Source organism: Hydra vulgaris, chromosome 10 (genome assembly GCF_038396675.1).
Source record: "Hydra vulgaris chromosome 10, alternate assembly HydraT2T_AEP".
Classification (NCBI taxonomy): domain Eukaryota; kingdom Metazoa; phylum Cnidaria; class Hydrozoa; order Anthoathecata; family Hydridae; genus Hydra; species Hydra vulgaris.
In genome coordinates this window covers 6,047,501-6,061,946 of record NC_088929.1, presented here as the reverse complement: position 1 = coordinate 6,061,946, position 14,446 = coordinate 6,047,501, and the positions used below count along the sequence as shown (strand labels likewise).

Here is a 14,446-nt window from a genome sequence, read left to right as displayed (position 1 = left end):
AGGCCATGTCATGCCACCACACTTCTTCCTGAAGGGCCAAAATGTCAACAAAGAAGTCTACTTGGACCTTCTGATTAAGGTGGTAAAACCTTGGATGGACAAGTGTTCCAATGGTAGGCCATATGTGTTTCAGCAAGACTCAGCTCCTGCTCATACTTCTAATTTGGTACAAGGTTGACTTGAAGAGAATCTCCCTATGTTCTGGTCGAAGCACTTTTGACCTCTAAACTCACCAGATCTCAATCCATCGGACTATTATGTCTGGGGCACTTTGGAACGTGAGACCAATAAATCAAGTCACAAGACTAATGAATTTCTAAAGCGAGCAATTACTACTGCAGCTGCCAACATGCTGGTCGATGAGGTGGAGCACGGAATCTTTATACTACCAGGGACGTGGTGGGAATATATATATATATATATATATATATATATATATATATATATATATATATATATATATATAAATATATATATACATATATATATATATATATATATATATATATATATATATATATATATATATATATATATATATATATATATATATATATATATATATATATATATATATAGGCCGTAGCAACCAAGGGGGATGGGGGAAATCAACAAGGGCATTTCCCCTTCAATAATTTTTCAAATATATATATATATATATATATATATATATATATATATATATATATATATATATATATATATATATATATATATCGATATATATACATATATATATATATATATCAAATATATAATGTCAACCATTTATGGAATAAAAGTATATGACATTGTTTGCCATTGAGACATTTTATAATCTTGATTTAAGCTTTTAACAATTTGAATGAATGACTGGTGGTTTACAATGTGAAGACACATTGGCATATTTCAACATGAAATCGAGCAAATTTTCGCTTATAGATCTTATATTGCTTTTTTAACTAAACCTTTTACTAATACAGCTGTTGTCGTCCGCTTCCATTTCTTTATGTTCTACTAAATCTAAACCGTGAAATACATATAATTCTCTTGACAATGTCATTTAATAATCCAAACATAATATGGACAGGTTTTAAATTCCAAAGTTATATATATACATGTATATATATATATATATATATATATATATATATATATATATATATATATATATATATATATATATATATATATATATATATATATATATATATATATATATATATGTATATATATATATATATATATATATATATATATATATATAAACACAAACGCACACAAACATTTTATAAATATAAGTTTAGATGATTAAAATATCATTTGATAACTTTATTTATATTTAAACAATAAATAACAGCATTTTGTTTTTGTTTTGTAACAAAACAAAATGCTGTTATTCAGTTTAGTAAATGTTTTCGAACTTTTTGAAGCATTTTTGAAAAATGTACCGTTAGTACATGTTTCAAAATGCTCTATTCTCAAGGTTCTCGAGCGATAGTCTTCTTTCAAAATGAATCTTTTCGCAAGTTTCTTTTTGCGTTATTGTAGACTTAAATTTCGTTATAATGGAATTAAAATTTTTTTCTTTTTCGTATACAGAAGATGATTTTTCGCTCATGTAAATTCCGCAATTGCATTTTGGAAAATGGTATTAAATAATGTGAAACTTTCATAAATCATATATTCCGGCGAACAACTCTAGTTTAGGCTTATCTTATTTTACTTAATAAATTAAAAACTATTACTTGCCCTTAATTATTTGTCTTTATTTGTTACAATAAAGCAAGTCTAGTCAAATAAATATTTTATATTTAGCTCAACTGTATTTAAAATGATTAAACAATAAGTTTATTAAAATTCATTAAAAAGCTTACGAATGCAATTTCAGTTAATTAAGCTTTGAGATAATAATTATTTGTATTGTTTTTGTATTAGCGTTTTTTTTGCTTTCAACTGATAGTTAGCTATAGTCTTAAATCTTGCAAATAAAATTCGATGAGTATAAACCAAAGATTTCTTAACAAGGTAAATAGTTTAATCATTTGTATCTTAGTTTTATGAATTCAACTTATGAAAAATTATAACTCACGTCAACAAAACTTTTTTTTCACATCACAAACAAAAATAAACTTTTCTAAATTTATATTTGATGTTCAATCCAAATTATTGTTAAGTTTTGTTCTAGCATGTATGGTTTTAAATTATTGACATTTTTGTGTTTTATAAAAATGTACGTAGTTATATGAAAATGAAGTGTTTAATAAATCAAATTTTATGCAAACCATTTATTTAGGAAAAGTGACGTAGACATTAGGGTGGGCTGACAATTAACAAATTTTTAAAATTGCCTAACAATACCTCTAAATACATTCTATATAAAATAATAACCCTGGATAAAAAAAAATCCAGAATAAATATATTTTTTGATTGGCCAACACCTTTTGATTGCCCAACCTCTTGATTGCCCCACTTTTGGTTGCCCCACTTTTTGGTTGCCCCACTTTTGGTTGCCCCACTTTTGGTTGCCCCACTTTGGTTGCCCCACTTTTGATTGCCCCACTTTTGATTGCCCCACCTTTTGATTGCCCATTGGCCAACACCATTTGATTGCCCAACACCTTTGTTATTTTTTAAACATGCAAAGTTTTTTTTCTTTTTTTCTTTATTGTAGTAACAGCCATCTCTCAACTCTTTAACTCCAAAACATTAACTTTTAATAAACAAGATTAAGTTGATCATGGTTATACCAGGGACGTGGTGGGAACTGTACGTTTGTTGACCCACTCTAAAATGCATCATACACTAATTTAGTATAACGCAATACCCCGCAAACAACTAAGTTTCATGAAAGAGAACTTTTAACAAAATTTTAAATAGGAAAATACACATTACAAGCTATTAAACGCGCTGAAAGTGCATTTAAACTTTTGGTCTGGAATTTTATGATAGTAAATCCAACAATGGTCAGGCCCTAATATCTTAGCGAAAGCATTCTCCATTGGTCGTTACTCACTACACCAAATTTTTCAGGAAAGTAGTCTAGATGGAAACGCATTTTAAAGGAAAATTCAACTTTAGAAGCATCAATGAGTTTTCAACTTGATAATTATATGCATGGACCCTTTTAGAATCAGAATCTAATAAAAGATCCCACATTTGTGGTCCAACAGAAATACCTTCGATATTGCAGTACTCATTTTTAGAAATTTTGTAAAAAGGTATAGTAACCATTGCGAACCAACTGTACACATTGCTTTTAAAACATTATTTATGCAACCGTTACGCAGTGGCGGGAGTTCCGGCTAAGAATCAAGAGGCCCGTGGTTCGATACCGGTTTTGGCCAAATAAGGAAAGAGACGCAAACTTCCTAGTTAAATACTCTTCCATTGTGATCTGTGATATGACCGTTATGACTTTTTAGAGCACCTTAAATACCACATTATAAAAAAAATATTCCTAATTAAAAGAAGTTTAATGCAGCGAGTTGGTAGGAAGATATTTTGCAAATCAAAATATCTTAAACTAAAGGGACAAACTGAACACTGCTTGTTCCTGAAACATTTTTAAATCTTAGTGCCCATCCACGTTTGCTGAAGTGTTATGGTGCAATACGACTGTCTTACAGACAAATGAAACTATAATATTTTAAATTTCTATCTTTCAATGTAATCAAGATTTGCAGATGGTCCCGGTCTGCAACTGGTGATGGAACATCACCAGTTGCAGCTTAATCACTATACCATCGTCTAGAAGAATTGGAGTGGGCAATGCTTCACCAAGTTTCACTGGCCTACGTGCTGAATCCATTATTGGATAAGCATTATTGTGTTCAGAGGCGTAACTATAACTTTGCCCCCTCCCAACCTACACCGAAAAAAAAGCCTATCCCCCTAAAATTTATTTTCTTTTACATTTAAAAATAAAACATGCAATGTTTTCTTTTTAAATCTACTTAATAAAACACTACTAGGTATATAAGTATTATTTAATTTGTAAATAAGAGAAAGATACTAGAATCTTTGCTCCAAATAAATATTATTTAATTTATAAATAAGAGAAAGATACTAGAATGAAATAAATATAAAATATTTATTTGCTCCAAATAAATATAAAAAAGAACAAACAATAAAATTATGTTTGAGAGAACTCAAAATCAAAAACTAACTTTACCTCACTTATGACTATGACGTAATTTTTAAACTTATAACAGCTATAATACCTTTAGACGTAGTAATTCTAAGATGCTATCAAGAATGGAAAAAATAAAAAATTAAAGATTTTCCTAATAAATGTTTTATTTATCCAACGACCATAAGTATAAGTTTTCATGCTTTCTATTCTCAAATCCCGCAATTACTTTATCTAATTCTAATGTTTGCGCTTTTTCGTTCTCTTTTGTCAAAATTGGAGATGTCACGAATATTCGGTGACTATTCGGTCATCGGCCTAATCCGCTACTTTTTTTACTATTCTGCTGTTTAGGATTCATAAATTAGTCGATTACAAACTCTTATTTTACATAATCGAACATGGCTCTAAAGTATGCAATACAATATAAATACTTAGGAGATCTGATATCAAACGATATGACAAGAAGGTCATTTTAAATCAACTACTTTTTATATTTGATGAAATAAACTTCAAAAAATAGTATAGCTTAACTAGAGTCCATGTTATTAGTAAATTTGGCTAATAAAATTAAAGTTAATCACATGATTATCAGTTAATTAAATTTTTTCAATAAGAGATGCTTCATATAAAAACGCAAGTCTATGTAATTCATATAAAAATGCATTTGATCTGAATTTAAAGTATCAAATGGACCAGTGCTCGCATGTCATAAGTGAAGCATGGCGCTTATTTACTTATTGTGATAACTCGTAAGTAACAATATTTCCCATTGCTATTGTTGCAAAGCAGTGAGAACCTTATAATACAATCCTTTTTTGAAATCTGACATATATATGTTTTACAATTTTGGGGTTATATGAATAGAATAAGGTAAAAATTTTTTTTAGACTAGAGTAAAAGCTTATAAAGAACGCAAACCTTTGTTTTATATATAAGATTTTTTTTTTAACTTTAAAAAAGTTTAAGGGTGGCACACGATCCCTAAGTACTTTTTCTTTTACCCTTTTTTGACATTGTTTGACCCCATGTGTGCCACCCTTTAACAATATTGAAATCAATATTTTTTACAATATGAACTCTCACAATTACTAATATAAAAATAAGATTAAGCACTCTAACTGTATTTTTTTTTCTCAACACTGCAAAACTTATTAAAAAGTCAAAAAGTAGACCAAAAAAAATGATTTTCCCTATTTCATGGATTGCGGCACTTTTTTTTGGTGATTGAGATAGATAACTTGCAGACATGGTGCAAACTTCAAACTTGGGTATGTTTATACTTATATCAAATTAGGATGCTTCGTAAAAAATTGGAGTGATTGGAGCCTGGGAACTACAAAAATCCTAAAACTTGCGCCCCCCAGCTCCCAAAATGGTAAAACACTAAAATATTTATAAATGAAATTTGAAACCTGTTGATGAATACAAATTTAGTTTAGAATAGCAATAGCATTTAACTCGGTAACTTAATGCTCTCACATTTGGGGTGGGGCACAAATTTTGGGGTTTTGGTAGTTCCCTGGCTCCAATCACTGAGATTTTCCCAATTACCAAACAAGGCTTTGACACTACTGCTTCCATCATTGGAAAGGTAAGGATTTATAATGAGAATGGCGTATAAGCTAGCGCGGCCAATGCTTCTCCTTGCCTGTAGACGCCATATTTTAGAAAGACATATTACCCACTATGATATATCTAGGTAGTAAAACGTCTGGTCCAGAGAACCAGCTCTTTAAACACCTAAAATCTGAAAAAAAAGCGTTGTATTATCTTAAAATGTATTTACAATTGGAAACCGATTCAAATTTATCAGAAGAAAATATAGAAGAGATTCGCGATATCGCTATGTTTGTCGACATCTTTTACACTCACTGGTTTCTTAGAGCAGTATTGCCAACTGCTGCCCCATATCAGCTTAAAAATAATAATTATAAATAAGAAAACAGCGTAAAAAATAGTTAGTTAATTGTTTGATTGATGAATCTTATGCAATATTTTAACAATCTAATATTGTTAAAATATTGCATAGGATATGAAAGCTCTGTTGCAGATGATGAGGTTCATGGATATAAATCTCCTTAGAGCTACTTCAGTATTAAAAGAATTAGATTCTGCCATAGTTGTGCTTTAGCAGATAAACATTGCCAAAACAGAGAAGATGATGCCAAAGCATTGAACAATACACTTCTCGCAAAACCAAACGTGTCTCCATTTAAACGTGTTATGGTCAATAAAGAGCTTTTTCACTCTCTTGACAAAATCAGTTTCCATCTTTTTTTTCTCTTGTAATTTAGCAATCTTAGCTCATCTTTGATAAGATTGGACATGGAAAGGGTGATATGCAGTGGCTTAAGTTCCCTTTACAGTTCTGGAAGTTAAACAATTTTTATCTTGAGTTTGAATCTATCATTAAATTCTATGATGTAGTCAATGGCTTGTCCAAGAGTGCCATTGATCTAGTTAAAGAACAGATCGGAAAATCAAACAAACAAAAAAAAGGAGATAGGATTTATTCTTGCTTAACTATGTTTACGAAAGAAGTTAACAAGGGGGAAAGAAAAAAGGTTTGGCATCGAATGTAACAAAATATATTCTAAAATGCTGGGAGTTAATAAATTAAAGTCTAATATGATGTTGATTTTATTTTTATTTCTTCACCATCCTCCTCCCGCAGCTCGAAAGAATGGTATATTAATAGGAGAGGGCTAATCCATCTTCTCTAGATACATTCTAAGTTTAACATCGAAAATAATATAATATATTATAATAGCTTATTTATAATTCCATTTAACTGGCTAGATTTTGTAATGAAAAATACCATAGAAATACAGGGTCACGGTAGCTTTTTTGATGATTAAGATAGATAACTTTCAGACCTGAGCAATCTTTAATTTTGGGTATGTTTATACTTATATCAAATAAGGATGCTTCGAAAAAAATTAGAGTAATATGAGCCCCAAATATGAGGGCCAAGATTTATGCTATTGCTATTCTAAATTAAATTTGTATTCATCTTGTGTATATATATATATATATATATATATATATATATATATATATATATATATATATATATATATATATATATATATATATATATATATATATATATTTATATATATATACATACATATATAAGTATGTCTACATTCATGCTTGTCTATTTGTAAATCAAACCACATGTATATTTGCTTTTGTACATAATACATAATGTACATAATATATTTATTATGTATAAGGTACATAATACCTTTTGTACATAATACATAATACATTGGTACATAATGAAGTAGGGGAAAATGGGGTAATATGGGATACTTAATTTTAACAACCTATAAAAATGAAATTTTAAAAGTTAATGTTGTTGCTAATAGTCAGTTAGTTTCAATAGCTATCAAATATCATTTCTGTAAAAGATGAGTCTGAAAGCTTCAATACTCTTTGAGAAAATTTAAAAACAGAAAATGTTTGGGTATTACCCTTTTACCTTCTTTGGGTATTACCCATATTACCCTCAAAGGTGGGATTATATGGGACACCTGATCAATGTCAGCTAAGGATGGTAATAAGTTATGCAAGATCTTATAAATCAATGAAACAAAACAAAAATTTATAAAAATAAAATAAAAACAGCTTTAATATTACAAAAAAATAGAAAAGATTAATAAAAAAGAATTTCAATTTTTAATCGCTGTCAATGCATAAATCTCATTTAAATTCGTCTTCATCAGACTAATAATTAATGTCAATGAAACTCCTGGCTAGCTCAATACTGACAATACAATAAAAGCAGAATTAGCATTGAAAATATAATAAGATGAAAAGAAAATAATGGAAATAACGTGGGTAATATGGGATGGTATTTCATATTATCCACATTTAGGTATCTCATATTACCCCACTATATAGCACACTTCTAATTTTGTTTTTTTTATGTAGCACATGGAATGGACAACCCTTAAAAGGTACTTTATGTTTAATAATTGGTCAGTTACTATATAAATTATGAATATATTAAGATAGTTTACCTTTTTAGACTATTTTGGCCTCCTGTAACAAAGTCAATGTTATGTAAGGTTCACTGGTGAAAACTTGCAAGACTTTTTTCAGACGCAAATAATTCGAAAGAAAACAACTTATACTTGCGGAAGTAACCTCCTGACATTAGCCTCGTTTCCAATTCAATAAATATTTTATAGCACTGACCTATAAGTAGATAATACGGGTTTCCCATATTACCCACTATCCCATATTACCCAACTTTCCCTTAAACACATATATATTATACAGATACGCATGATTTTAACTTACATTTATGCTTGTAACAGTGCATGCATTAAAATCAAATGCAAACTAAATTTCATTTTATAACAACACTTAATTTAAAATTTAAATTAAAATAAAATTTATTGTATAGGTATAATATCTAAAGTGTATAAATTTATATGCTTACATTTTTTTTACAATTAAGAGATAAATCATATAAATATGATTTAGCATATATTATAGGCTATTTCTTATAAAGTAAACATTTGTTTACGCTTGTTTTGATTGGATACCATTTTTTATTTTTCCTAATAATATAGAAAATATTCCTCTGATTGATTTTTTAACTGTAAGGTATAGCAGGGTTAAATTTTGGCGTAAACAGCCTTCTGATAATTAAACTTACTACTGCTGTTAACTAAATTGAGATATAAGAATAAGAGTTTGTTTTATCGCTGGCGTTAAAAACTGCCGTTTACTTTTAACCAGCCAATCGCTTATCGCGATCATGCTGGTTATTTTATGCTGCTGATTTATTAAAATCATGCCTGCTGTAACACGACCTTGTCATAAATGAAACTAAAAACGCCTACAGCGTAGTTAACATATGCACTTGAATAAAGCAGGTCGAAACCATCAAAACTAAGTGTCGCCAAATATTCGGCAGCCGAATATTCGATGCTTTGGCAGTGCGTCTAGTCAAATATTTGGTAATCGGAAAAATCACTATTCGTGACATCTCTAGTCCAAATTGCATGATGTCTGAGACGTTCCTAAGACATGCTATTTTGTAAATATGGTTTGATTAACTTTAATTTACTGAAAGATCTTTCTGCACTAGTAACAATCACAGGTATTGTCATCAACAGCAATATTACTGTGTTAACATCTAAAAAAAAATCACTCCTTGAATCTGTATTTGATGAGCAGTGTGTTGGCTAAATCTTTTATTTTAGTTGTTTTTGTGATACCATTTTTAATAAAAACGAATGCATTATTTAATTGGGTGGGAAAATTTTTTTTAAATTGTTTGGGTAATTCTGCTGTAATTAATTTAGCTGAATCATTTAGATCATCTTCCGACAGTTTTATTAAGTTTTGAGGTTGCATAAAATAAAAAAGATTTACAAATTTTTCGATTTCAGAAAATCTATTATTTATTATATTTATATGAATACTTTCCACTTAACTCATCAAAATGTCTTTTAAGTTTGGATTGCATCTTAAACTTAAAAGTTAGTTTTATTTGCCATATACTTCAAATAGAAATAGATAAAAAACAAATTTAAAGTTTATTCTTCACTACTTGCGTATGTTCTTTATAGTTACCCTATTATGTTGAAACTAAAAAAATAACAATCTTCATGATGATCATTTGGTTCCCTCCATATAATGGGTATGAAAAACAGCATTTAAGGTTTCATTTTGTTCACCCTACCGCGTAATCCTTTTGAACAAGAGAAGCAGATTTGATGCGGCGTTTATGGTTTATCTTGATCGCCTAGGTTGTATTCAAGATAAACCTGTGTGTTTGCATATATGCTTTTATCATGAAAATTAAATATAGCACTATAAATTATTAATATAGACAAAAATGAGATATGTATTTTAGCTTATGTTTCTTATACTATATTTGTATAAAACCTTGCATAATGTTCAAATTAAAAACTATCCAAAAAATCCAGTTAAACTAATATATTGTAAAAAACAAGATGAAAGAATATGACGGCATTTTTATTCAATCATAACATTAAAAAATAAAAAAATAACTGTATAGTAAAATAGTTCGTTTTGAAAAAAAAACAAATTGTGCTACAAAAAGTCAGATTGCTAATTGGAAATCAGCGTCAAAAATTGTATCTAGGAAACCCAATGTTGTATTTGATGAAAATTCTTTATTGACCTGTGTAATTTAAGTTTAATAATGAAAAGTCTAATTGCATTTCTTAATCAAAAAAAGTTGATAAAAATCAAATGTAGTAGTGATAACAGCAGTTAACACTTGTTACTAAGTAACATGATGAAACAACTTATGAACAATCAAGTTTTTTTATTCTCACTATGTTTATTGTGATTTCATCATTTTTTTACTGTTGTAGCAAAATTCCCGCAAAATTAAAATAAATCATTTTTATTTTACTTTTGCATTTAGAGAATATACAAACTTGAAGATTTTCTTATGTTTCCTGAGAGTTAAATATTTTTAAGATGTAGTCTAGAATGTGTAAAAAATTATATAATAGAAAAATAGAATGTCTAGAAAAAAATTTTGTTCATTTTATAGTGAGATAGCAGGAACCAAAAAAAGTACTTATGTTACGACAGATTAACTAAAAAGGCAATTACTACATGACAAAAAATATTAAACATCTTCCCATGATGTAGTATGATAACACATTTTTACCTCTTAAAACCACATAAATTTGGGCTATTAAAAAAGTCATACATACAACTGAAAGTTACAAATTTAAGTGGCTTTTACATTTGAAAGATAAAAATTTCCTACTGAGTAAGATAAAATTCAAATGGGGAATATTTATAGAAAAGGGAAAGAGAACCAACATTATGACAATGTAACATTATTTGAAGGTTAGCTAAAAGAGCAGGTCCTACTATGTTTACAATGCGTTTTTGTAATTTGTCTAAAAGAAAAAGGGCATCATTCGAAAACCTGCTCTAGATATGGCAGCAGTGTTCCATAAAAGAACGGATTTAAGATTTATAACTAGATAAAGAATAGAATCAGAAGTAATAAAGGGGCGAGCACGATAAAGAGATGCAACCTTAGCAGATGCTAAATTTACAATGGATTTAACATATGGTTTCCAAGAAATATTGGAATTATAAATTAATCCTAGAAGACGAAGGTTAGATGACTTACCGAGTACATTACTAGTCATAAATATAGGAAGATCTAGATTGTTGCGATAACGATTAGCCCAAAAAAATAGAGTTTTATTTAGAGTTAAAGTTTAAAAACCCGCCATTGAAAGCCCCATGTTGTAGCAGAAGGGAGATCCTTTTCAATCTCAAATGTCTCCTTCAAGCTATCAGATATTATTGGCTTTTTATCAAGACAAATATATATGTTAGTATTATCAGCGAACAATGCCACCATAGATCTGAGAATATCTGGGAGACTATTAATGTAAATTTAAAAAAGTACAGGGCCAATGATAGAACCTTGAGAAACCCATAAAGTTACAGAATATGAAAAAGAGTACTGACCATTAAAGACAACTTTTATGCTACAATTGGTAAGGAAGGATTCAATAATCTTGAAAATCTTACTCAATACACCCTAGGAAACGAGCTTATGGAAAAGTCCTGCCTGGTAAATTTTATGAAAGACTTTAAAAATGTCGAGAGCGATAGCCCTAGCATCACCACATTTATTTAATATACAATAACCCCTGGTGACAAAAATTTAGCACAAAATAAACACAGACAGTAATAGTACAACTAAAAGTTTAATGATCAAAAAATATTGTACAGAATATTAAACAATATATTAGTTTTTTATTTTCGGGACTGCAATAATGATTTCTCGCCATTACGATGTACGGCATCAACTTTTTTGTATACATGTTCACACATGCCTTGTACAAGATTTTTATCAATTTTTTTTAAACAAGAATAGATTTTTTTTTGCAGCTGATCTTTTGCGCTTATATTTTACATTTTTTGGTGCATTTTTTGCGTTATCTGAGTAAAATCCAACATTCAAATTTTTATTTGTATGTTTAAATGTAAAATAAGACTCATTGTCAATGACAAAGTCGTGGTTTCTGAATTTGCGACAAATTCTTCCACACTTCAGTTGCAACTGCTTTAACTGTTTCTCAGTGCGATCAGGAATTTGTTTTTTCTTAAAATAATAAATGTTTGTTTTGTTTTTTATTGTTTTTACAATGTAGGAATGATCACACTTGAATTTATTTGCAATTTTTCTTGTTGAAGTTCCAGACCGGTTGTTTAAAAGACCTTTCAGGCGATTGATGTTCCCAGCAGTCATAATTTTTGGTGTTCTGCCTAATCCAGGCTTACGAGACTTTGGCTTATTGTTCTTCCACTTTGCCATATAACGTTTAATGGTTCTTTTGGGGTGATTAGGGGCAACAAAATATTCTACGGTGCTCTTCGTTTTAGCGTTACGATGCAAATTACAATAGTTGTACACTTGTTCAATTAATGTTGTCGACTTCATTTTTAGATAACTTTTTTATTAATTAATCTAAGTAAACAAAACTTTCAGTAAAAGATAAGTAACACTTTATAAACAAAATAACTAAAAAATTAAGACTGGATAACTAAAAATTCAATAAGTTTTAGCTTATCAAAGATTGTGCCAAATTTTTGTCACCAGTGGTTAGTTAAACAATAACCTGTTGGTTGTTATTCTTCACAAATCAGCAGTTGAACAAAAAGATCAAAATCCATATCAATGATCAGAGAGTAGGTTATTAGATTCAAGATGGCAGATTAAGTGTTTGTTAATTAAAGTCTCAAAAACTTTGCTTATGATAGTAAGAAGACTAATGGAACAGTAGTTAGACAAGTCAGATCGTTCTCCAGAACTTTTTAAAACATGGATAACAGATGCCGCTTTCCAGCAGGCTCAAAAATAAGACCCTGATAAGCAATTGCTATATAGTTTGAAAGTATAGACAGCAGCTTCAGAGAACACTTATGCAAGACTATAACAAGTATGCTGTCTGGACCACATTCTGAGGAAGAGTCTAGCTGGAAATCACTAGTCTTAGCAAGTCTTTTCCACACTGACCTTTTCTATACTTTTTCCTTAGATATATATTCAAGTTTTCTATATATGTAATATATTATCGGGTTGAAGTGTTTCGCTCGCAGCGTTTTTGACGTGCATCGCCATGGTTCAAGTCCTTGCAACAGCATTTTTTTTTTTTAATCTTTTTCAATTTTTTTAAAATACAAAAGTAAACATTTTTTAAGTTCTTTGAATATTATACACATAACACATATTAAGACACTATAACAATCAAAAAAGCAGAGAATTTTTTAAACAGCGTTCTTGTTATTATTATCTTGGAACCATAAAATATGGGTCTTCACCAAACCGACCATTTTTATACTTATTTATTCCACACCTATGATTTCTAAACTTATTCCTTCAATATTTTTTAGTTAGCAGTAGAAGAAAATTTCCTTAAAAAGATTATTTCAAGAGCAAAAAATTTAACATACGCACCTTTTCTGCATACCTAGAGCTTTTAAGGGATTAAAAAATGATTTTTTTATGATTATTATCTATAAAACTGTTTTTCTCTTACATGCAAAATTTCGATAGCTCAATGATCTAGCGCCCTGACTTAAGTATGATTTTGCGAGTGTTTGAAGCCATCACAATACGTAATGAAATTTCTTTAATCTGGCCTTATATATTTATAGTAAAAAAATAAATATATAGCATAAAAGACCTTTAATTAATAAAATAAAGTTTTAAAGTTTTTTTAAATGTAATAAGATAAAATTTTAGAGCTTAATGAAAATTTATCTTTATATCAACACCTTCTGTTGTGGCAGGACGGGTTTATTAATTTTTTTCCTTACCAAGTTTCAGATCATTCGCAGCTTGTTAAGAATAATTACCTGAGCACATTGTTAACATGTCTGTATTATGACGTTTGCGCAACAAATTTCTATTGTTTTGATGTTTTTAGAAATTTAAAGTTTTTTTAAAAATTCTTGCTTTCGTTTGCTATAGTATATAATATCTTTATAGATATTATGTATATAATATCTACAAAACTTCAAAGGTGTTTTATTTTGTATTTAAAAAAAATTGAAAAAGATTTAAAAAAAAAAAATGCTGTTGCAAGGACTTAAACCATGGTGATGCACGTCAAAAACGCTGCGAGCGAACCACTTCAACCCGATAATATATTACATATACTAGATGTCTAACTTCGATCCAAAAAGTGAAGCTGAATTCGTCAAATAAAATCACGAAACTTAGACGTAATGTATATATATATAAATATATATATATATATATATATATATATATATATATATATATATATATATATA

General features: G+C 29.0%; 1 protein-coding gene across 6 annotated transcripts in view; it reads left to right on the top strand.

Moving 5' to 3' along the window:
* The first annotated feature begins 1,914 nt into the window (after positions 1 to 1,914).
* LOC136085756 (uncharacterized) overlaps positions 1,915 to 14,446 on the top strand; it is a 209,812-nt gene continuing 197,280 nt past the window's right edge. For 2 of the 6 annotated variants that reach the window (XM_065807160.1, XM_065807157.1), the window contains exon 1: positions 1,915 to 2,007. Coding sequence is in view for 3 of the 6 variants with exons in the window: in XM_065807155.1 (XP_065663227.1) it covers positions 1,978 to 2,007; positions 8,054 to 8,079 (56 nt within the window). In the remaining 3 variants the exon portion in view is untranslated. Of the gene's footprint in view, positions 2,008 to 8,053; positions 8,080 to 14,446 lie in introns of all 6 variants that reach the window. The other 4 variants (XM_065807155.1, XM_065807159.1, XM_065807156.1 and 1 more) reach the window with 4 other exon arrangements.